This window comes from Propithecus coquereli, unplaced genomic scaffold (genome assembly GCF_000956105.1).
Source record: "Propithecus coquereli isolate 6110/MARCELLA unplaced genomic scaffold, Pcoq_1.0 Scaffold228, whole genome shotgun sequence".
In the NCBI taxonomy this organism is placed as follows: domain Eukaryota; kingdom Metazoa; phylum Chordata; class Mammalia; order Primates; family Indriidae; genus Propithecus; species Propithecus coquereli.
Window position 1 is genome coordinate 3,626,715 of NW_012147819.1, and position 27,724 is coordinate 3,654,438.

At 37.1% G+C, this 27,724-nt stretch overlaps 1 protein-coding gene across 1 annotated transcript; it reads right to left on the reverse strand.

The window, feature by feature from the left end:
- Positions 1-1,931: 1,931 nt before the first annotated feature.
- Positions 1,932-27,724, reverse strand: CTSO (cathepsin O). The gene is made up of 8 exons (XM_012645255.1): positions 27,548-27,724; positions 15,384-15,492; positions 14,650-14,789; positions 11,858-12,025; positions 10,010-10,131; positions 6,249-6,412; positions 5,569-5,661; positions 1,932-3,452 (listed from the first exon to the last, which is right to left on the reverse strand). The coding sequence occupies exons 1-8, from the start codon at positions 27,665-27,667 to the stop codon at positions 3,418-3,420; spliced, it is 951 nt and encodes a 316-aa protein (XP_012500709.1). The 5' UTR covers positions 27,668-27,724; the 3' UTR covers positions 1,932-3,417.

Here is a 27,724-nt window from a genome sequence, read left to right on the forward strand (position 1 = left end):
TTTTTCTAGCATAGCCAGCATATTGGCAAAACTTAAATTTCTCTTCTGGAGGCAGTACACAATGTCATCAAAGGAATCTAAAATATGCATTAACCTTGACCTTGAGTAATTGCAGCTAGCAAGCAGCAAATTCTTGATAAAAATCAAACTATGTTTTGGTTTCAATTAAAAGTTTTTTCTTATAAGGATCATATTATCTAGTTTGTCTCTAAATTACATATAATTGCTCTTGCCTCCATGACATATCTGTGTGTGTGTGTGTATGTGTGTGTATACATGGTATCCAATGATGCTTATGCTGAAAAGATACAGAGGCAAATTTCACTGTGGCTAAAGGCACTAGCTTGGAAATCAGCAAGCTTGGGAGTAAATTCTGGCTCTGCCATTTACTATCTATCTTCTCTGGTCCAAACACTGGTTGAAGCCCAGTTTGCTATCTATATGAAGATAGAAGAACTTACTTTATAATCTTTATTGTTTCTCATGAAAGAATGTTAATATTAATAGATGTTCTGTCACCGAAATACCTTGGAATATTGGAGCAAATGCTACTTGTCAAAGGTTTACCATTCTTTTAATAGACTATATGATTGGATTTAGTTCTTTATATCTATATTTCTTGGAGTGACTAAGCTATATAGTTGCAAGAGTTTTTTTAAAGGATACATCAATAATTCTTAATGTAAATACCAGAACAATGTATAATGTCAGTTCCCACCCTTACTCCATTCACATTTGCAGTGCTGATGCTCCATGTTAAATTGTAATTCTTAAATGGGTCGGAAAATCACCTTAAGGTCGGCTAATTTAGCATTCGCTTTGAGATCCCTGTGAAACCACATCCAGGAACATGTTGATGACTTTCATCATGACTCATAATTATTATGCAAAAACTGCATTGCACTGACTTCAAGTAGTTTGTTATGGCTGGGGCAGAGCATACGTCTGCACAGCACAGCTGCAATTGTGGTTGAGAAGGTGGAGAGGGGCTACTTCACAAAAGATCATGTAAAAGAGCTTGCATGTGACCTTATAGGTTTTGGGGAGCCCCTGCATGTTTTAAAACAGAAGAATGACATGATGGTGTCTTTGAGAAATGTAAATCCAGGGAAAATATGGTAGATGGATTGTAATAACACTCATCGGAATCACCTGGCTTCTGGTCTGGAGACTATACTTTGAGAACTTCTGGGTGAAGGGACATGGAGTGTGGTGAGTAGATGGCTGAAGAGTGGAGATAAGAGATACTAAGGAACACGCAGCTGAGAAAGGACAGTAGAAATAGGAGATAAGTGACAGGGTGATGGGTCACCAAGGTGTAGCTGACCTGATTAAATATCTAGGATTTCTCATGATTTTATTGATTGGGTGATTATATAATGTTGATGTTGTTAATCAAAATAGAGACCCTAGGAGCTGAAGGGGGCTTTTTTGGGTGGGGGCGGGGAGGATGATGAATGGAGTTTTAGAGACATTAAGGTTAAAGTGTCTGTGGAGAAACCCAAAAATTGGATATATGGATTTGGAGCTGAGAAAAGTCTGTGAACATAAAGCACATTAATAATGTGTTGACGAAATGTAGGCCACATACTTAAGAACAGGTTCTTTTAAACCAAAGTCAAATATAGGTTGTTTTATTATAAAGTCATCAAAATCCAGAACAGCTAAGAGGTGTTAATCATTTTGAGATGTTAAAAATCCTTTAGCCTTTGAAAAAGAGTATAAGAAAAGCATTTATATCATATAGAAAGTCAGTACAGTAACAACACAAACTAGAACAAAAATGTCAATATTTGTCTTCCTGGAATATCTCTAAACCTGAGTCAACACACATTCTTTTGAGATTGGTTCTGGCTGGTGTACAAAAATAAATACAGTATTTTGTCTTTGATTTTGTTTTTCTAATAAAGGGCAAGGATAAAGGGCAAAAATTAGAGAAAAAATGAGATGTCCTTGAATTTTTTTAGTGGTTTCTGCTGCCTATGAAGTTTTACTTTTGTTCAGATCTTCTACATTAGAAAATAATGACAAATTTTAGAGAAGTAATATTTATATACGTAGTACTTGAAATGATGTTCTTATAGTAACTCATTTAATATGGTTGTACTTAATCAGAAGATGAGCTCTTTGGTTCTAGGGTTCTGCCACTGCTTACACAAGAAGCAGAACATAGCTCCCCTCTCTCTGCACAGGATTATTGGTCACTGCTGTGGATGCAAGTTAATCAAACTTCAATCGTGGCACAGCACCTGAAATCATTCGCACAATTAACGATGCAAGAGATCACAGGCATCATGACTTGAGAACCAAGCGAAGGCAAAAAGGGGTGCACAAAGAACACCCCAAAGAACACTTAAGTTAGGACTGAAGACCCGGAAAACCAAGCAGAAAACGGACAGAGTCTGGGGAGCTCACAGTTTGGCTGATACCCCCAGGTTCAGAGATTGGACTTTGAAAACAGTGGTGCTAACAAATCCTGGGAGGAAGAGCCAGATGTTGATAAAGGCATAGAGATGAAGGGAGCCCAGGAAGTGGTTAGAAAATAGAACTAGAAAGTAAAAATGAGAATTCTTTGGTCAGGGAAGCCAAACCACTAGGAAAATTTGATTAACAGAAAGAGAAAGAGGGTGAGAAAATGTGGCATAACACTTTGTTCTCTAATAAAGGGGAAAAAGTAAGAAATAAAATCTACTGGATTCCTATCGGCAATGAAAATTTCCAAACTTGTCTCTTGTGAATGCTAGTAGAGATTTCTGAACACATAGTTGCCATATTGGTCATTTAGTTGCTATCACTTTAACTGTTTCTCTTAAGAAGGGATTTGCCTTTGTTTCCTTCTATATGGCCGCTTTGCTGTTCAAGGTAAGCACTGCTTGTTGAGGTAAAGCACTTGGTGTTTCAAATCCTGATACTCCATCTCAGAGGGCTGCTAATATAATTGTGTGAGGCACACAGAATTTTAGGTTGGCCATTCCTGTGTAGAGGGGTAATCTAAGGCTAGTGATTATATCCCAGAAAAGAAAATAAATTCTTATCGCCTCTTTGATCCCATCTGAAGAATTTCATTAAAAACAAATAAACAAACAAATAATAAGGGAAAAAAAAACAAACAATAGAATCTTCAAGTTGCAGGGACCTAAAATATCTACTAATCTGACCTTCCTCCCAGGACAGCAAACTGTTCCACAGATTTTCTTGCAGACTGCAGTGCTGGAGTTCTTCCTACAGACTTTGGTTGTCCATCTCTCCGTAAGAAGGGAATATTCTACAACTTAGTTTAAATACTCCTGGGCCCTAGAATCTTTTGTAGGTAGTTGCTGCAGCCTGAAGTTGAATAAGATTTAAAATGAAGTACTATGTTACACTGTATTAGGAAAACCTTCATTTTTGTAATTGTTTCTTCATCTGCCTAACATGTCATACAAATATAGCAGAAACCGAATCTGCAATACCTAAAGAAAAAAAAAAAGAAATTATTAGTATTAGTTGATTTCCTCTTTAGATGCCTTTTAAATAACAAATTAAAACTTACTTTTCATTTGGGTTCAGAAAGAGTATCTACTAAGAAAATAATGTAATAGTTATCACTACATGTCAGTGTAAACATGGCATCCTCAAAAGCAGACGTTAGAAAAAATATTAGGCATATTAGAAACATGCCAAATATTTTTGTTTCAAGAAATTAAACAAATTTAAAAAATTTAAAAGAAACTCACAACACAAACTACTTGTTAACTAAATAGGTGAAAGCATCTGAAATCTGTATTGCATTAATATATATTTTTTAGAGGCAAAATAACTTATAAGATTATTTTAAATACAATTTCATAATTCAAACTCTAAGATTTGAACTTGAGTGTAATTTCAGTAAATCACAATGCTCTCTTAACATACACGAACAAAGCTCTGAACATCATGGTGAAAGCAATAAACAGCCTATCTGAAGACAAGATTTCACTGTAATTAACCACATCTTTGAAATCTCTTGGGGCTATGGAAAACTATCTGCCTTATACTATTGTTCATAGGAGTCATACAACCATCATCAGATATGTATTAATATCTTTCAGGGAATATTCACTTTCAGGACATTTATATCCCTGTGTAGTTAATAACCAACCAGGCCCTTAGAGACTCAAATTGGGAAAGTATTAATAGGCAGAGAGAAAAAATTATCTCAACTCATCCCTAGAAACTGAGGGTCAGGGAAAGATTGTGGTAGGGAATGAAGAATCATAATTGAGGCAATTATGAACCAATATCTGAATCATGGCCGTGCACCTCTCCTGTCAGAGTTTTGAAGACAGCCACCCTCAGCCCAAATCCAGGCACCACCGCTGCCACAGTTAGAGATAAAGAATGTTCCGTAGCCAATGTTCAAAGAAAGGCAGCAGTAATTACTTGCAGTTCCAAAGATGTACAAGCCCCCAACAATTCTGAAAAGTGGAGGTCTGACTGTGTTGCTAGTGCTCTGGCCAAAAGAGTTCTGGAATGTTGACTCTTTTCAATGAATAATTTATGAAAATTGTTTCATTGGGGTGCTAGAACAGGTCATTTATTAACTCTCATAGATTCTACTTTATGGAATGATTGGATAAAAGTCATTAGATTGAATCAAAACACAAACTCAAATATTTCTATAACTAAGTCTCACAATATGGAAGGTTCTATAATGCTTTTTAAAAAATTGTACATGTGCTAGAACTAATTGTAATGAGAAATTAAATGATCATTCTTTATGCAATTTATTTTGGGTTTAGCTTGATTCAGAAAATAGGCTGATTTTCTAGATCAAAAGTTTCAGAATATAGGTTTGAATATAGGTTTTAGAATACAGCTAAAAAACTAGTTATTTTAGTTTGGTTTATGGTCAATTAAAAAAGTAGTATTCAATGAAAATGAATACCATGTTTGGTTATTTGCCTAAGCCTCTCAATTTCAGTGGGTGTTTTGCTAGAATTTTGTAGGTGACTAGAGGCATATTATGTCAGAAACAATGTAATGCTCAGATTTTCATATATTTTGAAACAAAGAAAAACTTATTCTTGATAATCACTGAGCAGGGATTATAATACACAGAAAAATTCATACGGTTACAAAATATAAATTTGGAATAAAAAGACATTTCTCGCCTTCAGACTACCTAGCGACTACTGAATATTTCTCCAGGAATGCAAAAACAAAATAATAAAAAAAAGATATTTCTGGAGAAGTTCAGTCTCTTAAGTTGAGTGTTTATCTGATTTTGAAGTAGTTAACTTTGGTAAGTTATTACTTTATCTTATGTTTTGATATATATATGTAACATATATATTAATATTTTTGCTACAATCCTTCTTCCTTTTTAAATGTGAGTATGTTCATTAGTGCCTCTTTTTAAAACAGTCTTTTATTTTTATCATTTGGTTAAAGGACAAAACAATTATTACTGCAAAAATGATCTGAGTACATTGAAAGGGTACCATAAACTGGATAGGTTTGTATTTTTAATATATTCAAAACATATTTCTTGACATGTTTTGAACACAAGTGTTGAACTGAAGTTTTGAACACAAATTCATGACTCACCACAAACATTACTCCCCATTTTCACATGAGCATAGCCATCTACTCCCCATGAACTTCCCCATGAATTCCGCACAATCCAATATGGAGTACTTCCTACAAAACATAAAGTGATAACAAACCCTGAAAACTCATATTTGTTATGGATGCACGAGTTTCTTTATTTAAAGTTGGGTTCTTGATATCAGCTTTGAGGAAAAAATTACAAATTGTCATGTAATGCTAACTTAAATAAAGTAAACCCGAGCTGTGCTTAGTGTCACATTCCAATCAGTAGAAATACATGTTTAAGCTCATTTTGCTTAACACAAGGACTGCAAAAAATGAAAACACACATACATTTCCAAGGACTTGAGAAAAGGAAAAAAAAAAAAGAATTGTTAGATATGTGTGATAAAATACTAAGTACCTCTCTTTTCCCAACAATTATCCTAAATATTCCAGAAGGAGAATGCACATTATTTAAATAAAAATTATCATCATTTTAAAAAGGTATCCATCAAAAAATTGATAGGTGGAACCTGACAGGGTATTTACACCTGTAAGATTACTGAGAAGTTGTGAAGGTCTTATGGGGACTTTGACATAGCAAAACCAAATTTCAATATTCTATAGGATGGTGAATCATTTGGCTTTCACAGTCCAAGTTGGAAAGCAATCAACTGGATCTTATCAGTACTTACCTGTTTTATCAAATCCAGTTATAAGAACTGCATGATTTGCTTCTCCACTAGAGCAATGATGCTGTATTATGCCTCCCAGATAATCTTGCCAGCTTACTGCATCTACTATGACTACCAAAGGGCCAAAGGTAAGAAGTGCTTTCACCATTTCATCTTCTTGTTCACTACCAAAAAAAAAAAAAAAAGAAAGAAAGAAACATTTGGTGAAAAATCTTAGTTTTTAAGGTAAAAATAAAAAATGATCTATTTAATCTGTGTATGGTTATGAGTAGATTTGGTGGTTGTAATTACAAAAGAGCAATAATGGAGGCTAAATGAAGTCTGGGAGATTGGCAATCTACGACTGCTATGGATTCTGCGGTATCAGGGACCCAGGAGTGTTCCATATAATTGTTCTGTTTTGTGAAGTTTCGATTCTCAAGGTCTGTTCATGGACCAAAAAGGCTGCTGGGGCTCCAGCCATTTAACACATATTTCAGACAGCAGGAAGTAGAAAGGAGAAGAAGTGGTACATCTCTGTTGAGGAGAATTCCCGGAAATAACACATAATACTTCTGTACATGTCTGCATGGATCTCATTGACCAGAGCTCAGTCATATGGCTAAGTCTGGCTTAAAGGAAGATGGGGAACGAATTTTGTAGCTGGCTGGAAAAGTACCCAGTTACAATACAGAGATTCTTTTAATAAGAAAAGGGGGAAGACTAGATATTTGGATATCTCTTGCCATCTCTGCCACACTGTGAATCAAGAGACTAACCGACTTACGCTAGTGAATGTCAAGTATAGAAATTATAGGGAAGGCTTACCCAAAAGTAGCTAATATAATTATACAATAGAAGAAATGTTGAAAAAAATGTACAAAAAGAAGAAATGTTAAGATGGAAGGAGAACTAGGTGCTAGATTGGGAAGACTGCAAAATACACAATTACTGTTTTAACCCATGGACATCTACCAATAAAGTCTTACTTTATACAACATTTGTCCTTCATCGATCTTAAAAGTATATGATCAAACCATTATTTACATTTTTCAAAGGTCAGGTTTGTGAGTGAAGGACACTGAAACCAAGTTACTGATAGTTCAGGCCATTAAGATAGCACTTGGTGGTTTATTGCTACAGCAAGCCATAGGTGGATTAGTGGCTGCAAAGAGTAAATAATCCCTCATGACACCCAGCTGGAGACCAGTTTCTAGCAAGGGAATATTTCATTCACACATGAGCAAAAAATTGAATGTGTAACAATGGAATTTATTGAAATAGAAGCTATAAACTTATTTTATACACTTATTCATGCTACTCATTAATGTGAAAATCCTTATTTTGGAGACCAATAAGCAGATGTTTCTAATTTCTGCTGCTATAATAATGATCGTATTCATCAAGATTACCCTAAGACAGGCAAAATTATAGAATTTTTAAAAGGCGTCTTGATAGATTTTGAATTTTCTCACACCTGGGTTCAAATTCCAGCTGGGCACTGCAGTCTTGCCACCTACCATGCAGAATCAATATGAAAATAAAATTATCCAAAGTAATTTTGCAGGATATAAATTATATAGCATGTCTAGCACATAAATTATACCCTAAGTTTACAATAAACATTTTTCCTTCCCTAATTTCTAAGTCATCTAATAATTAATTTGGTTAAGCATAGGATTTAGTGTATATAAAGTATATTTTATTGCATTAAATTCTTTGAATATTTTGTAATTTAAATATGATATATATGATAATCTCTGTGTGAACTGGAACACAGCTGTCACCATCCATTTAAGATAACAAAAGGATTACTGTAAATATATTGCATCTAAGATTCAGTTAGAGGAATGAGAGAGAAGCAGAAAGATCAAGAAGGAGAAATATTTTTTAGAATGTAAAGTGTAATTAACATTGTAGGCTCAAAGAAACAATTTAGTAATAATCCCTGCTTGAGCTGGAGCTGAAGAAAAGATAGCAAAGACATTGGAAAATAAGAAATAAGATGGCAATCCATGGACATAACCAGCAGACAAATGTTCCAATTGTTTCTGCCTCAGGACCTTTGCATTTGTAGTTTCCTCTGCTTGGAAGTGTCCCCCAGATATCTGCGTGGCTAAGTCCTCGTACTTCTTCAAGTCTTCACTTCAATATCACCTTCCTAGTGAGGTCCTGTCTGGCAACCCTTTCTGAAACTGTATACTCCCTCCCCCCGGCCCCTGACCTTTCCTCTTCCTCACACTGTTTTATTTTGTTCTTTTTAAAAATGATTACATCTAACATGCCATACATATTTTTTATTTGTTTTGCTTATTGCCTGTCTCAATCACTAAAATATAGTCCATGAGTTTTGTCTGTTTTGTTCACTGCCAAATCCCCAGAACCGATTTGAATGAATGAATGAATGAATCGAAGAAATACCTCCTTGTAGTATAACATAATCAGCTTCCTCTCCCCTCTCCTAATTCAAAGTAATGCCTATTATATTCTTTTGCTTCTTCCTAATTTTTTTTCAATTTCCTATCCATAACAAGGGGTTCCCTGAATCCCTTTTAATGATATTTTGAAAATCCAGTTTCTTCTTGTGTACACTCTTCCATTATACTCTCAAGGAACTGATGCTTATAGAAGCACACTTTCTCATTTTAGAAACCACATTACCTGTACCCCCAAAGGAGATGTTAACCAATGTACTCGGTGACCCTGCACATTTTATTATAAATCCCATGTAGCCTGCCAGCTGTGGAATTAAGGCTCTCTGGTGTATAGTTCCTAGGGTCACCCCGAGGGTCCTTGTTGCAGGCGGAAGCCGTGCTGACAATATGCCAGTCCTCTGCCAGGCTCATTTAAAAGGGGTTATATTTTGTTCAAGGATGCAATTTCACCCTTGATTTCCTGCAGATCCCATGGGCAGATACCATCTGGATCAAGGGATTCTTTTATATTTAGTATCAGTAAGTCACAGGCCACTGTTACCTTATCCTAATTTAGTTTAGTTTCTCTGTTTCAAAAGACTCTGCAAAATTCCCATTATACATATATTTTTAAATGAAGCCAGGCGTTAGCTGAGTTTTCATCTGCTTTTTTTTTTTTCATCCCTGAACACCTAATTTTCACTGTATCAAAGGATCATAGTGATGCTCTAGCTGGCTTTGTGTTTTTCATGTGTTTTTAAAGAATTTTTCATGAATGTTTCCCCCCGAACCTAGCCAAATTCATCCTGTCCAATACAATCCTTTTCCTCATCCTGTCTTTATCTATTCCACAGTGCTTACAGTGTGTGCTACATAATTTATCTGTAGCTGTATATTCTCTCTCGGTTCTAATCTGAAAGTTTTGGTTTATGTTTTTCTTATGGCTGATGCCTTGAATAATGTGAGGAACATAGAAGGTGTTGAAAAAGTGCTTCTTGGTATGTAGCCTGCTTCGTATTAGCTGGAAAGTCTGTAACAAGCAATTTTGGATTGACTCAACATTAAGATGGAAATATGCAAGTGGTATCTTAACACTTAAATTTGGAAAGCAGAAGGGGGTATAAATTATCCTGTGAACTGGATTGAAATTTGTTGTTTCCGAAGTAATGACTCATAGGAAAATAAGTAGATTAAGAAACATTTTTAACGCTCCATTGTGATCGCCAATTAGTCTCTTTACTAAAAAGTAAGGTTTAAAACAATTAAGAGTATGCAGTGATGCCTTCAGTCAAGTAATTAACTCTGAATAGTTACTAGGTCATAAATTAAAAATATATAGAGAAAAACACAATAGAATAAGACACTTACCTGAAGTCGTATGCATAATAACCTTTGATGGAAAATCCAAAATGTGAACCAGAAAAGTAATGGCACAGGCCGTTTTGTGCTTTAAAAGGGTATTCTGAATCTCTCACCAGTTTTACCTGCATCTAAAACAAAACAATTACCCAAAATGTTCACTGTCAGTTGTTTTACAAATCAAACAGAACTTACTTCAGTGTGTCAAAATAGGTTCACCTTTATCATGTGGATATACTCTGGGTTCTTAGTATTGCAAATTAAATCTTTAGGTGCTTGCTCTGGATATCCTAAACAATTAGTGTCGATATCTTTCTTTCTCTTTTACTTCTGTGTTCTTATAGCTTCTTTTCCTTGACCTCCAGCTATCTGATAATAAAGTCTCGCCATCTTTCCCCTGAGGGAACAACAGGGCAGCACACTTTCCTTCCAGGGCTCCTGGCTCTGTGTTAACAAGTCTTTGAGACTCCGTGCAGGGGTTTATACACAGGCAATGGGTAGGGCGAGCATCGTCTCCGTTACTTCACTTTCTGCCATTCATCTAGCACTGCGGTCTCCAACCACTGGGCCGACCAGCAGGCTGCAGACTGGTACCTGGTTGGTCGACGGCCTGTTAGGAACCAGGCCACATAGTAGGAGGTGAGCGAAGGCTGAGCAAGCGAAAGCTTCATCTGTATTTACAGCCACTCTCCATCGCCGGCATCACAGCAATCACAGTACAGGCTCCGCCTCCTGTCAGATCAGCTGGGGCATTAGATTCTCAGAGGAGCGTGAACCCTACTGTAAACGGACCATGCGAGGGATCTAGGTTGTACACTCCTTACGAGAATCTAATGTTTGATGATCTGAGGTGGAGCTGAGGCGGTGATGCTAGCGTTGGGAAGTGGCTGCAAATACAGATTATAATTAGCAGAGAGGTTTGACTGCACAATAAAAGTAATGAGCTTGAATCATCCCCAAACCACCCCCCTCCCCGCCCCGTCCGTGGAAAAATTGTCTTCCTTGGTCCCTGGTTCCTAAAATGCTGAGGACTACTGATCTAGCATGTGTCAAGTATTTTATAGTTGTCTGTATGGAATCGTCCCTTTCTGAATGCTGGGCTTACGAAAGGGAGGGGCCGCACAATTCACTGTTGTCCACAATGTGTACAGAGCAGCTTCTGGAATACAGGGGTTGGAAATACAGGGAATGGACAACGGCGGGGCATTCGGATTTAGGGAACTCCTGCTTGATGACTTTTTAGAAAACAAAATAGCGCCCTCATTGGCAGGTTTCATGCAGTCGATGCTGGATCTGGGACAATGTCAGAGTCCTAAATACACTGAGGGACCCTGTGGTCTACCAGGCGGAGCCAGGCTGGGGGAGGCCGGGAATGAAGGTGCAGCTCTGGCTCAGCCACTGACTTGGCAACAATCTCTCACCTCTCAGGTCCCATTTCTTCATCCATACAAAAAGCTACGGCATTACTTGGCCTCTAACGTCCCTTTCACCCTTAACATTCAGATGTTCTATGAAAATAAATAATCATATGCTCTCATCTTTCTGGGAAATTACACGATATGTGTCTGCAGAAAAAAAAGCATTTACCTATTAAGAAACATCAAGAAGTAAACATAAATATTTTTCTGAAGACAGATCTCAGCTAAGATTTTTCGCCCTTTGATTTCTTGATGGTTGATTTGCCTGGAAGCAATTCATCTTTAAATCTTCTAATTAATTACTTTAAGCTTTGGTTATCTACATTTCTGAACTTGAAAACATTACTTAATACATGAGAGTAAATTGTTTGAATTCTGAACACACAGCAAACAAGCAAAATAGGAAATTAAGACTTTAAAAGGCTGGGAGACTAGTCACCTTGTTTAACCAGTTCAAAGCATTCAGAGTAGAGCCTCCATTGCAGCCATAGTTATTATAGGAACAATCAATGACTTGCTGTACGCTTAGGTCTTCCAAAGCCTCCCCTTTTATCGCACATGCGGATTCCACTGCACCCACCACGCTGAAGGCCCAGCATCCTCCGCACTGTTTACAAATAGAAAGGGGGTAGCATTTATTACCAAATAGGGCTTAAATCAATTCACTGATACATTGTGAATTATATAACAAGTCATCAAATCAAGTAAAGTTTCCAGAATCTGGAAACCTACAAAATATATATGCCTATCCTCTAGATTTCAAATTGAAAAAAGAAAAAGAAAAAAAACAAAAACCTGAAAGTCTCTTTTGAGCATCAACATTTAATTATTAATGTTAAATTAGTAGTAATATTGCTGTTGTAAATTAGACTATGAAAGATCAAAGTGAACTTTTAAAGATTGAGGAAACACTGGGACTAACTGATGTTTTCTCTTTTCTTTGAGACAGAGTCACCCTCTGTCACCCTGGCTAGAGTGCAGTGATATCATCATAGCTCACTTCAACCTCGAACTCCAGGGCTCAAGCGATCCTCCCATCTTGGCCTCCCAAAGTGCTTGGATTAAAGGCATAGCCACAGCCCTGTTCCTGATGATATTTTAAAACACTGGTCAGTTCACTGTGACTTCTCTTTATAAGTGGCTTTTCTACTGGAGAGTGTGTACCAACTCTCATCCCCATACTTCAATCACCCTTGCTTCTCTCTGGACTCTGTACTTCTGTGGTCATGTACCAGCTCCAACCCAAGGGTGGAAGTCAGTGAGGAGAGGATGTGGGGGACGAGGTGTGTTGTACTCATTAGTTGATTAAAACAGTAGCTGAATGAATTACTTTTCAGGCTATCAAGATGGCAGCATGTACCTATTAAGTATGCACATTGTGGAAGCACATGAAATGTCCTAATGATTTAAACTCCTATCAATCATTCCTCAAACATCACCTGCCAATCATGCTGATTGTGGATCCATTAACTTGCTTTTCTTTGATAAGCTAGAACAAAAGAATAAAAGGGCTAGTCTGAAAGAAAGGGAGGAGAGAGAGGGTAGGGAATTAGGGATCATGTAAAAGGAAGAAGGATTCAAAGAAAAGGCGGAGAAGAGAGTAAGATTTGAAACTGGACAGAAAACCATGTGCTGCAGAATTAGGCCAAAAAAAAAAAGGAAGAACAATTGGATGTCTTTGTAGAGTGAGGTTTTGAGCAACTTTATGGCTTTAAGTGCTCTTTTTTAGGTCTATATCTTCAGTGCCTATGGCACAGTAAAATATTCACTAACTGACTCCATGGCAGAGTCTCCAAATCTCAACAAATGTGAATACAGGCTGCTGACATTATACTCATAGCTAGCTTTATTCAGGCCACGAGGGCAGTTCCTGCCTGTCCCCGTACCCTCCCAAAAAATCTCTCTCCAGTATATTCCTTTATTAAAGATGCCTAATTAAAAGTTCCTCTTTAATACACTGCAGACAATTTTGGCAAAGGTTGGATTTATGCCTATTTCACATGTTATGAATCCAATAATAAAACAAATGATTTGGTGGTAAAATTTAATGCACAGTAGTAAATAAAGAATCTGAGAAATAAAAAGGATCATTCTAACTAGGCATTCACTAAGAAACTGCTGGGTCCAAAATACTTTCCATACAAGGGAAGGCCGAAGGACCTGTTGAGGTTTTCCACTGCACACAAACTGCAGACAAATGGAGATGACCGTCCTGTGTTTAGGGGCCTGACTTTCCCTGCTGGCTGGCATTCCTGGCCAACAGTGGGGGTGCAGATGGCTAGGGAATGACACGCACACACCCTTCAAACATCGACCAGCCAGGCAGGTTCACTACATGCATCATAAGTCATGTCCTCCCACATCCCATGTTACCACTCCCCTTCTGATTTCAGAGGACCCTCCTTCCACCACTTCAGAGTAACTCACAGTTGCAGCCCTTCCAACATCCAGACCACAGGCACACTTTGGGTCTTCTTCAAAGTAAATTGTTATATTTATTGCAGTACTTACATATTTCTTAATCATTTAACATGTATAAAACTGTGCTTCCAGGTTTATCAGTCTTCATTCTTTTTAGAAGTTCTTAAGTGTTATGACCTAAACTCATTTCCATCCCATAATTCCTGTCATTTTATTGCACACTTTTGCACAGACGGTGGTTTTTAGGAATGTATATGTCACATTGTAGCTGAACTGACTACTGATTATACTTTTAAGCACCACAGATTAAAAGTTGCGTGATCCTGGGAGGATGGGAGCAGGGCTTTCTGAGGGAGATCACGAGATGAGGCCTGAGAGCCCAGCAGATCTGGCAGCACTGTTGGTAAATGTCTCCATTTTCATTTTACTTTCTCAGTATTGTTTTCCTTGGAAACTACTTAAGCCTTTAGTGGCCATGTTTACCTTCTCCAGCCTTCTACCTGCTGTTCTACACAAGGCTTGGCATCTGAGATACAGCTACTGGCAAGAATCCCTGAGTTCGTGTGCCGGTGGCAATGGCAATTAATGAGCGAACACAGCCAGGAAGGCTTCCCTTCAGGGATAAAAGTCAGGGCTTTGACATCTGCCTCTAGCTCCCCCAGAGATTCCCTTTCATTGTGACTTTTGGATAATTGAGGTGTTATTTTCCTAGAGAAATGATGGGCTCTATTACACGTTTAATTAAACTTGACCTCAAAGGTGCCTTCCAATGTTTAAATGATTAAAAAAGAAAAAAGATCTAAAACTTACCGTCTGCTGGTTTCTCACTTGCGTTACGACATGCTTGTCCCTCCAGTCAAATCTTAATGGCAAAGATACATTGGAGATGGACATTTGTACACCTGCTGAGTATCTGGGAAACCTGGACGGTCTGCTTCTTAAATAAATGGCTGAATAAAAACATAAAATGAAAAGACAACCAATATTATAGCAAAGGGAGGGACCCTTGGGATTATTTTTGGAGGAACTTTTTAAACAGAAACAGTTCTAGTAGACCTGTAATTTTAGGATTTTTTTTGTATGTGATTTTATGTAACATGAAATGCATTCAGCTGAAAGCTATGAAAGAGAAGCATTCCTACAATAAGGCTGGAGCTCACACAAAAGATGACTTGTTTGATAGAACTAGATCAGTAATAAAGATGAGTATAATTGACATCATTTGATCTATCATAACCATGGAACCACAAGTATCTTGAATAGAAATAGCACAGAAAACTGCAGAAGTGACAAGACAATTGTCCCTTATAGTCACATGGAAATGTGCATAAATCTTTATTTCTTAAGCAATAATTAGCAGAGAATCATGAATTTATTTTTATTATGGTAAGCACATGGTACATGCTTAACACTTATCTGGTATTTAACAAATGTCAACTATTACTCAATTTACTAGATTTACAATTAAACACTTCATCAAAGGTTAAGTAAACAAGTTATTAACATCAGGAGATAAATCAACTAATATCACCATGAGACCATACCTTTAAATTCTTCAGGAAACAAATAAGAAAACTGATTTATTCCATAAAAGGCAGTGGAGTTTTCACTAGGAAATAAAGAATTCAAGTATCGATGTCTATTAAGACTTTCCTAAAAGAAAAAAACAAAGCTATTTTATATCTACCATGTCAATTTTCCAAAGTAATCTGTGTTTAACTAACTTGGAAATATTTTTCATGTATAAAAGCCAAAGCATGATTTCCTACAGATTACAATGTAAAGCTGTATAAGATATCCATACCAGATTTATAAACATTTTATATTAGAACTACTGAACTACTGTCTAATTTCAGACAATTTTTTTTGAGGCTGGGAAAAGTGTATCTTATCCACTTATAATTCGTCTTCACTAAGCATGTTGAGAGCATCGCATACATAGTTGTAAAGTGTTGACATAGTCAAAAAATAAAATAAATTGCAAATAATCACTAGATACTAGTGGCAAATTGTCACCTGTAGACATTCACTCATGTGATTAAATAATTATGAATGTGGAAAGTGTCCTCATCATCTTTGTGTTTCCCATCGCTAAGTAATGAAGCATGAAAAAAGGACTGAGTAAATAAATGAATAAATCAATCTAATTCTATTAAAGCTTTATAGATATCTCTACTTTATGTAGGGTAAAAAGGCATTGTGAAGGAGATGCAATCCTGGAAATGTTCCAGCAAGAGAGCCTGGTATTTCTATAAGGAGGGAAAATGTGGCCATTATTTATAGATTCTTCAACTTTGAATTTTGTGATCATTTATCTTAGACTTGTCTTTTGTAGGAACATGCTTCAATTTCCTAATACCAAACAATTGTGTAGGATAAATAAAACTTCAGGGGACTATCATTTGGTAAGTTTCCAAGCCTAGCTCTTCTACACATTTGTTTATGTACTTATATATTTATTGTGTGTCTGTCTCCAAAACCTATCAGTGAAATAAGGGGAGGCCTATCTGTCTTTTTCATCTCAGTGTTACCTTCTGAACACATGCCTGGTACACAATAGATCCCCAATAAGTGTTTGCTGTTGAATAAATAGATACATGATACTTTGCATATGTCATGGTCTTACTAGCTTTCAGCTGTTTATTTTTAAGCAAATTATTGCTGGGAGCTACCATAATCTCACTTGTTCCTTTTGAGTATGCCTAGAAGGACTGCTAATTAATAAAGCTTTTGAGGGCATTTAAAGAAAGTCTTGAAGAAGCAGGGTTTTGAGTGTAATCTGGATATACAAACATAAAAACAGAACTAAAATGTAAGGCAATTCTATATACGACAAATGTCAAATATAAGCCAGAAACTGTTAACTGCTAAGTGATTCAGAGGATTCATTCAATCAGTAAGTATTGATTGGCCACCTTTGTGAGCTGGAGTAGTCAGGAAAGGATTGAGAGTGAAGGACATTAAGAATGCACAGGAGAGCATGTGGGAGCCACAAGAATGTGCCTCACTGACTTTGAACTTCCATGATTACACCAAGGAAGCCACAGTTCCCCCAGGCTGCACCTAGCTAATGACTGAGCACTGAGGCTGGGTATGTAGGGGAGACATGGGACTCCTCTGACAGCTGATTTTTGATCAATGACTCCCCGATGGCCTTGCCAAACCTTCCAACCTTCCTTGGACTGTGAGGCAGTATAGAGCTCTTCCTCCAACTTTCCTTCCCTCTCTCCTTTCCCCAAGGTCAGAGCTACACTGCAATCAGATAGCTCTACCTGGCCTCTCCCCATTCTCTCACAGGCATTGCTCCTGTGATTAGGAAAAAAAAAAAGAAAAAGACAGAAAGAAAGATAAAGGGAAGACACAAATTATCAGTATCACAAGTGAAAGAAGGACCATGATTATAGATGCTGCAAGCACAAAAAAATAATATTTTGAAAACTTTATGTCAATAAGTTGACCACCTATATGAAATGGGCAAACTCTTTGAAAGGCACAGATTACCGAAGCTGAAAGTAGGAGAAATAGAAAACTTATGCAGCCCTTTACCAACCAAAGGCATTAACTTCATAATTGAAAATTGACCCAAAAGAAAATTCCAGGTCGAGGTGGCTTCATTGGTGAACTCTGTACAATAAAGAAATAATACCAATCATACCCTTTGAGAGAATAAAGAAGGGAACACGTTGCAACCTAAGTAAGACCAGTGTAATTCCTATTCTAAACCAGAAAAAGACATCTCAATAAAATAGGACTACACACCAATATCCCTCATAAATATACTATAGTTGCAAAATCCTTAAGAAAATATTAGCAAATCAAATCTAACAATTTATAAAAGGACAATACATCATGACCAAGTGAAGTTTACTCAGAAATGCTGGGTTGGTTTAATACTTGAAAACCAATCCACATAATACATCATATAAACAGAATAAAGGAGTAAGGAAAACTGTATGCTACTTTCGACAGATGCAAAAAAAGTATTTGAGAAAATGCAATGCCATTTGCTGATAAAAATTCTCAGCAAAGACTGAGAATAAAAATAAACTTCTTCAACCTGATCGAGGGGATTTATGAAAAACCCACATGACAGTGGTGAAGGGCTCGCTACTTTTTTCCTCATAATAGGAGAAAGGAAGGAATGTCTGCTCTCACTGCTTTTATTTCACAAGTGTACTGAAAGTCCTATTTTGTTCAATAAGATAACAGCAATAAATAAAATTCATTTTAAAGAAAGACGTAAAACTGTAGGTATTTGAAGAAAATAGGATAACATGGAGAAAATGCAAAGCAATCTACAAAAATGCTACTTGAACTAGTAAATAAATTTTAGCAAGGTTGTAAGGTACAAACAAGATCAATATAAAAAGCTAATTGTATTTTTTACACTGGCAACAAACTATTAGAAAATGAGATTTAAAAATTGTTAAATTTTTAATGAATATGAAAAATTGAATGAATTTTCAAATATTTTAAAAATGACTAAATTTAACTAAAGTTGTTTAAGACTTGGACTGAAATCTATAAATTATTATAAAGAAAAATGAAAGGAGATCTAAATTAATGGTGAATTGTACTATGATCACAGTTTGGAAGACTCAATATTGTTATGACAGCAATCTTCCCAAACTGATTTCAATAAAATGAGATTCCAATAAAAATCTTAACAGACTTTTTTTTTTTTTAAGAAACTGACTATTGGGCAAAGGGCTTTTACAGTTTGATATCAAAGGAAAAATAATGTCAAAATTGATAGAGCTGACTACAAAAAACCTTCAGTGTACTACAAAAATCATAGATTAAATTGAAAAGTAAACAATGAAAATTACCTACCATTAAAGTTAACAAAATTATTATTCAAGAGATTTTCTAATTAATTAGAAGAAAATGAAATACTGATGGAAAAATCAGTATAAGTAACTAATCTTATATTATTAAAAATATAAAAATAATTTATTAATACATACATAATTTATTAAATTTCAGTATTAAAGTGATGCTAAGTGAAATAACAATAGCATTTTCTGTTTGCCTGTGAAATCTGTACATTGTTTATAAAAGTAAGATTCATCCTTCATGAAATCATTGGGAAACAGGAATATACCCCACACATACACAAACATGTACACACACACGTATATGAGGCATAAACGGGTACACCCTTTCAAGATCCTTAAAATTGTACAAATTGTTTGGCCAAGATTGTCTAATTCCAGGAGTAGATTTTAGACTCATGAGTGTTGGCAATGCTGTAACTTCAAGTATTATATTATAGGGGTGTGTGTGTGTGTGTTTACACGCGTGGCTAGGAGGAGAGATGGTAATTTAGACACTCTCCATTTAGATGGACAGATAATGCAAATTTATCTTACTAGATCATTTTATAATCTATGAGAAAAAAAAATTGCCATTCTGAGTTAGCAAGTGTCAGATTAAAGCCAAAATGTTTAGAAGTAAATAAATTTATACATCACTTCTTTCTCAGTGAGTTCCCAAGTACCTCTCTTAATTGTTGCATTGCCTTAGGAATGTCATTTCATCATCCAAAGTTTATTCATTCTGGCTGTGAGGTAATTTTAATGACATCAACTTAATAATGAGTGAAATAAATATAGTATTGATTTATTTTAAATATTCGTGTCCCTAATTTTCAATGATGATTTCAATAACTGTTACTTGTTTGTGGTCTTACGCATGTGTTTGAAAAGACAAATCTCTCCATAGACACCATTTGTTGCCACTTTTTATACTGTTATTTGATTTATGTCAGCAACGCCAGTATTTGCAGAGCTTGTGGAAACGCTGCTTTCTTCCACTTTTCAACCAGGGGCCGACGTCTAAGAGAATCTGATTTGTCAGTTTTGTGTGCCATTCCAGCTCAATGACTCCTGTCATTTCATGGCTCTCCACAGCCCATGTTAGGATATCCAATATTTATAATTGTTGACTTCTTGCCGAGAGCAAAGTACTAAACCCCAGAGCACTCTGCTTTGCCCTCTCTCTCCCACTAAAACCTACCCCTTCTTTTGACTCTGCAAAACCACTAACAACATTATAAGTACTTCCCTGGTGGCTTCTGAACAAAGCATAATTCTTTTACATGTCCACACACACACAAACACCCACACACACTTAATGGAGTTCTCTAGTGTTTCTTAACTGTTCAACAAATTGAAATGTCTTCTCATTGCTGTGCAATCTTTGGCTATATACTCCACCTCTCTGAGCTTTATTTTCTTCGTTGACTAATGAGATAATGCTGAGTTGGCACAATGTAAGGATTAAATAAGATAATGTATGGAAAATACATATTACAGTGGCTGGCAGAATAAATGCTCAGTTAAAATACTTTCATGTTCTTTCTTTCTTTTCTTTTAAACATAGAACATTTGGATTATAGGAAATGTCATTCTGTCTATGGCCATACCACTCTGAAGGCGCCTGATCTCGTCTAATCTCGACAGCTAAACAGGGTTGGGCCTGGTTAGTACTATTATGGGAGAAAATATCATTCAAAGACCATGCTTTCAGGCTCACTTGGAACGAGTATTTCTCATGGTGTTAGAAATCAGGATCAATTACCTATTGAAAGCAATATGTTGCTTTCACAATAAAATAATATTATCAGTATAAAAAGAATATTTATTCTCCTATTTGCTATAACAGAAGGACACATATCAAGGTCATCTAATATGGGTTTCACAGCATTTACATTTTTAAAAGCCTTGTATTTCATTTCTTGAATTGTCTGTTCTTTTAAGTGACTTTTCTGGTCTACCTGGATTCTGGCTGTTAAAGCAGATGTCACAGAAGCATCACACATTGTGCGTCTGCATTGGGCTCTTGCTGCTCATTACATCAACAACCTCTGATGGGTAAAGGATCAACCAGCACATGTTCTTAACATAAGGCAATAGAGCATATAATAGGGAGCAACTTTACAGTAAGTGTCTCTAAAGCCATATAAAATATTAAAATGAAAGACCTGAACCTTAACTTCATTTATTTGAGGGAAGATACGAAGTCTTGAGGAATATAAAAGAAACTTCTCCTCAGTAGTTTTGGAAAATGCAGAAGTTTGAAAATCAGATGGATCTTACAGGAAGAAAATCAGAGCTGATAAATCAGAACAGCCTTTGAATAGATTTGGTGAAAAATAACTACTTTCACCTATTTTTTGTTTGTTTTGTTTTGAATTAAATGTGTTTAACTGAATGAGCTACAATGGGAGATACCATATTCCTGCCTGCAAGGAGACTCAGGGCCAAAAAGCTTGAGGAAATTATCCTATGCTTATAAAACTAGAAAAAACATGTCCCTTGCACATTAATAGATACTGTGCATCCTAAATCTCTCTAATCAACATTATACCTTAAGATCCCATCCTTATAAGACTCTGTCCCAAAGCTGTCTTTATTATGACTTCCAACAGCCATCCTTCCAAGAGCTAGAATCTCTTAAAGTTGTCTTTGTGTGTGTGCAAGCATGTGTGCTTGCGGTGATCCTATATTCCAACTATGATTTAAACGCAGTATTTTCCTAAGCAGTCTCTTCAGTATTCTAATTTGCTGCTTTGCTAGCCTAGCAAGGATTCATGGCTGCTCTGCAATTCTTATCAACGCATAAACAGAAAGGAAGGACAATGTTTGCTCAAAACAAGAAACAGAGAGGATTGTTTCAGTCTGATAAAAGATAATTCTAATGATAAGAAACCTGAACAGGTCTCATGAGGAGATTAGTCTGCAGTTATAAAATTCTTCAGAAATCAACATTTTTCTTATAGGATCAGAAAGCCCCTCCTTCTTTCTCAGGCATCTTTACTCTCCTAACTTTCCAATTATGAGTGACAACAGTATTAGAAGTTGCTCCGTCTAGCGTAAATTGAGAATAAAATGGTCATTTTTAAAAAGATCTAAGAATAGAAACCCATGGAAGGGGGTTGCAGGTTCTCAGCTATTTGCTGGTCCTTAATCTACCTCCTGGCAGAGAAAAATCCGTGAAATCTTTCCCACAGACTGCCTCTAAGTAAGAATAGATCAAATAATGCATTTTCTTCTTCCATGTACTCAAGTGTTCATAAAGGAGTAAGCAAATCCTATAAGAGCAAATTACTGGGGCTTTCAGTTCTCTGAAAAGAAAATTCTCAGCTTCTGAGTACACAAAATATATAGGGTTGAAAAGATTGTTAAATTGAATGCCAGTATTTGTCCTAAGTGCTTTATATGAATTCATTTGGCCTTATATAAGGTAACTGCTAATATTACCTCCTTTCCACAGGTGAAAAAACTGCGGCCCAGACACATGATTTGCCTAAGGTCACACTATTGGTGTTCGGTAGATGGCGAGGGATTCCGGGTCTCCTAGGGAGGAAGTGGGTGTTCCTGCCCCACCCTAATCTCCCGAGCGACTGCCATACCCAGGGAGGAGGAAATACCCTACAAATCTGCTAATCATAACTTAGCCCGCCAGCTGCAAAAGAATGTAGAGGACTCTCTAGCCCGCTGGCCAAGCCACATAGGTACCATAGAGTCCGGAAATTGACCTGGAACAATCTGCGTGCGTAGTTAAGACTCAGGTCATGTGACTCCCAACTGTCCAATCAAAGTTGTCCCATGGTGACTGCCGTCTGACCCATTATGGAGGTCCCAATCCGGGCACTATAAAATAAGATGCAGACCATTTTTGCGTCCTTCCTTTTGCTCTTTGCTGCAACAATGGGTCTGGTCGTCATCTGTGGCATATGTATCATGCTCTATAAACCTATATATTGTTCTTGCCCTATAATCCTATCCTTGTCTCCTCAATAAACCTCATTTTGGTGCTTGCCTAACTTTGGCATGTCTGGTCATTCTTCGGCCATGGGTGCTCCAAGAACCGACATTTTCAGACTAAAACCTGACACTAGTATTTAGTTGAAGAGTGTAGTTGTTCAGGCCATGGGAAACCTGCATAAGGCATATAAACTTTAAGGGACTTCAAGTCTATTTTATTAGCTGAGAACGCAGTGAGAATTTGGTATTTTTTCCCCATTGGTATCTAGGTTTTTTTCTATTAATGGTGATTTATTTTGCACTTACCAAGATATGCAATGATGTGTGCAATCCCTGATGACGAACCCCACGCATCCATGGGGTAAGTTCTATATTGACATTACCAGAGAAGCATATTTTGTAAGATCACTTTTTTCCCAGCACCTTAAACTCATTGTTTGTTTTTCAGTTCTGTTACTTAACACTTTTCTCTTAACAGCCCTCGTTTGCAGGTTCTGAAGTTTGGTTTAGGATAAATCATAAAGTTTACATACGGATTTAAAATGTTCTCCTTGGGAATGCTTTACTTTCTGGAAGTTGCAGTAAATCCAGAGATGAGCAAAAAAAGGTAAAGTATTTGTATACAATATTGGAGCAATGCTGAGAATTTCTCTGAAGACTTGGGAGTTGTAATCCTTAGATCAGTGGTTCCCAACTGAGGATAATTTTATCCTTTATTTGCCATACTGGGAATCATCACAGTTGGGGGATGCTACTGGCATCTGGTGAGTGGAGGCCCAGCACACTGACAATCACCCTGCGATACACAGGATGGCCCCACAAGGAACAATTATCCATTCTGAAATGTCAAGAGTGCCACTGGTGAGAAGTCTTGTATTAGAATAATAAAAACTTTTCATAGCATATACTTTTATAAATTACTGCTTTCAAAAAGTTTCTTAGACAAAGCATTTTATATATGGTGTACTGAAGTTTGTACAAAAATAATGCAGATATATACTTATTATGCAAAGTAAAATAATAAGAAATGCTTAGTCAATATTTGTGTGCATATGTACACAAAAAGATTGAATTAAATAGGTATTCTTTTGTGAATTGATTGAGGAAATCTATTTTTCTAGTGTACAAGTCTTTACATTCTTCTTTTTGTTTACCAGGAAATGGATTATAATAAATGTGCAGACATAACAGTATTCATTAATTAGACTATAATTTTTTAGAGCACAGCACATTTCTTATTCTTCACTGTATCACTCAGAAAATGTAGATCAGTTCCTTATACACAGTAAATATTAAATAAAGTATTAGATAAATGGATGGGAAGATGGACAATGAATAAATTCTGGTCTAAGATTTAAAGTTTATAATGTATTTCCATTTAGTCAATATATGCTTTAAGCAAGAACCATCAGAAAAAGTCTGCTGAACAACATTGTCTAACATCAGATTCACTTCCTTATGTTTATGTTAGGTAGAAAATAAGTTTTAAAGCATTCTTGGATAAAGTTCATTTGGAGGACATAATCCAGATATCTAGAGGATGATTATGGCAATACCTAATGACATATCTGTGGCTCATTAGTTAAGATCACTCATTACAAAGATGCTATAATCATCTACTTATACACAGGAGAATATTCCTAAATGTATAAATAATTTATAAAAATGTAGCCTGTCTCATTATGGCAAGTGTTCTTAAGGTGAAATTTCTGAAATCTTATGTGAAAATCACGTGTGTCGGTTCAGAAACATTATTCTGAAGTGAGTACATGCAACTTTTATTAGATCCAATATTGGGTCTGTGGCCCCCAAAAGGATAAAAATACCAAATGCTCTGTCATAAAGTAATGAGCAATAGTTAACACGAGTGCACACTTAGGTTTTGGCACAAAGGAGAGTAGGCTAAATCCAACAGTTAGGAGCTTCCTGAGTACTGGAAGTTTCTGAAGGATCGAAAGGGCAGAGAGAAGGGTTGCTACCCCTGCCTTCCCCTGTCAGGTATCCTGCAAAGCATCCCATAATAACCCATGGAGGAATCTGGTCTTCACTGAGCAATAATGTAATGAAAGTTTGTGGGAAAGTGTCATAGGTGCCGCCTAACTTTCATTTAAGGAATATTCTGGGAGAATTTACAGAAATACGTAAGGCTGGGATTGCAAAAACCTTCACAGTTCTCTCAACCTGTGGCCATGAAAACCATTAATCAATCAGGCACTTTCTACAACTGGGCCTCCAGCTGCAATCCCCCTCAATACTTTCAACATCATGTTTCTGGCAGCCACTATTGATTAATCAGTTTGCAAACATGATGACACCTATTTGCTATCCCTTAATAAGATACCAGGATCAAAAGACTATAGCTCTTAGTCCAAAGTATTTATCAACTTTTCTTGTTCTCTCTAGCACAACACAGAGTGCCTTGTTACTCTATTTTAATTTTAAAACTTTATTTTTTTTTAACTCTACTTCATCATGGAGCAAAGGAATTTTTTAGATTCTGTACATAATTTACCTGATAGGTAAACAGTGGAAAGTCTCAACGCAACCGATCGTTATTTGACATATAATAGTTCCCCCTTATCTGCAGGGGGTGGGAGGTACCTTCCAAGATTCCCCAGTGGATGCCTGAAACCGTGGTTAGTACCAAACTCTATATATACATGTCTTTTCCTATACATACCTATGATAACTAATTTATAAATTAGGTGCAGTAAGATATTAACAATAACTAATAATAAAAGAGATCAATTATAATAATATACTTTAATAAAAGTTATGTGAATATGGTGTCTCTCTTTTTTTCTCAAGATATCTTATTGTACTTTACCAGAGGTAACGGAACCATGGAAAGCACATCGCAGACAAGGGGGGACTACTGTAATTTTGTAAAGATAAAAGTTTTCTAGAGTTGGACTGAGATTCAGTTATCACATATTTCAATCATCCTGCAAGGCCAGGAAAATTCTTCCCAATGCTCCTGGTTGCCAAGGCAGCAAGGCCCTTTTCATCTTGCCCAGTGTCCAGCTCTCTACCCCAGGCCCAAAGAACTAACTGGAGCCAAGTGCTAAGTCGCTCACAGTTTCCAGCAACTTTGAAGCCTAAACTGCTCTCCTTTCTGCGCATCCAGCTCATGAAGCAAACTCTTACTAGCAGCAATTCCTTTGAAAACATTCGCAGTCTCTCTTAGCCCAGGGTTTTTTAAATGTACTGACATAATTCTGTCCTCCTGCACAACTTCCCATCTTCCAACCTGGATCCTTCTATTTCTCCTAAGAAGAGTTGTATCTTCCAGACATTCATCTCCTGGGTATGGCCTCTTCACAGGACCAATTAGAAGTCACTATAGAAATTATATATATATATATACACACACACACACACACATATTTATAAATTATATAGAAAATATATGTTAAAAATATATTTATAACTTTCAACCCCCTGAGCTTCCAATCCTTAAAGATGATATTTTTGAGGAGCACAGCAGTGTGTTTCTTTATTTGGCCAATGAATACATTACCAGTGGAGGTGAGAGTATTTTCCCCTGAGGGGTATGGTTCACCAGGAAATGTAACCAAGTTCAAGACAGGGTGGAATAGAGACCAGAAACTTTGCTCTCAAGGGAGTGGACCAGTGCCTCTGGTTTTGAAAGTGAGAACTGAACTCAACAGTAACAAAGTGGAGATTAAAAAAATACACATCTTGGTTTGGGCAAAAAAATAAAAGTGGACAGAATCAGAAAAGGATGGACTTCCTAAACACTGGAACTTTCCAGGGGAGAGAAGAAGAGTAGAAAATTGCACAACTAAAGAATCTCATGAGAATTCCAACATAATAGGAAGAAAAATACACTTCCAATGAGCAATACTACTAGCATTCAGACTTATTCTTTAATCAGAATGAATGAATTCTTTTATAATAAATTAAATCATGATTTATGACTTTTTAAAAATTTGTTAAATAGTATCAGATATATAGAACATAGTGAGGCAAACTCTAAATCTGTATCCCTTGCAGTTCCCTTGGTTTCAGGAAAAACCCATGCATACTCAGCTAACTGGCCTTTTTCAAAATTTTAATGCTAGAGTAAAATCTAAGCATTATGATGAAGACTTTCCCAAATAATCTGAAAAGGAAATTAAATGCTTCTCTTTTCTCTAAATCAGTCTCCACCAAGTCAGAAACAGCTTTTAACTGGGTGCATTAATTTAAGGAGCCCCATTTCAGGAAAATTATTCACCATTAGGAATCTCTGAGTTTGCTAAAGGCAGGCTCTTGTTATGAAGTTCTGACCGCAGAAGAAGGTTACCGGCGCCCCCTAGGGAAGAAAAATGGTAGGTTTCTCCCGCCAACAGGCTGCACCCTATTTCTGGTTATTATAAATGTGAAATAGAACAGCTTTGGAAACCAGAAGGAAGGGTCAAGGGGACTTTTAAAAGGGGATGCTTCTTAGCATCAAGAATATTTTCAAACCAAGCAAGTGGGAAGGGGACGGAGGGGACGGGTAAATTCACACCTATCGGGTACAATGCCTGCTATCTGGGGGATGGGCACACTTACAACTTTGACTCGGACTGTGCAAAAGCAATTCATGTAACCAAAACGTTTGTACCCCTGTAATATTCTGAAATTTTAAAAAAGAATACTTTGGACATATCTACTGATTACTTTGGACGCATCATATAAATCCACAGCGACAAATCTCTGGAAAATCAAATCTTTCGGTTAGCAGAGGCATTGGAGAGAGCGACACTCTGACACAGGGAGAACAGTGAGTTCTCTGTGTACACGCAGCTCAGAACCCCAGGCGCATCGCAGAACCGCGGGCCAGGGGGCCACTGGGAGCGTCCGCTATCGGTGACCCCCCTTCCCCAGCCCAGACCCGGGACAGGAGGGAGGGACGAGGACACAGACACAGGGCGGCGCGCGCTCGGTACCCGGAAGGCGGCCGCCTCTCGCTCGCGGCTCCGCGGCCAGGTCGGGGTGAAGGTGGCGCCGGAGCCCGTGCCGCCGCCGCCCCCGCAGCACAGCAGCCAGAGCAGCCACCGCAGCTCCATCCTCGCGCCCCGGCTCCGCCGCCAGCCCCGGCCGTTTTCTCTTTCGATTCCGCGGCT

Bases quoted from the DNA above. Each gene is read 5' to 3' on its own strand.
- CTSO (XM_012645255.1), bottom strand. From the start codon at position 27,667: ATGGAGCTGCGGTGGCTGCTCTGGCTGCTGTGCTGCGGGGGCGGCGGC. The intron at 15,493-27,547 runs GTACCGAGCGCG...TTTTTCTTTTAG, and splicing joins GAGAGGCGGCCGCCTTCCGG to GAAAGTCTTAATAGACATCG. The intron at 5,662-6,248 runs GTAAGTACTGAT...TATGTTTTGTAG, and splicing joins AACTGGATTTGATAAAACAG to GAAGTACTCCATATTGGATT.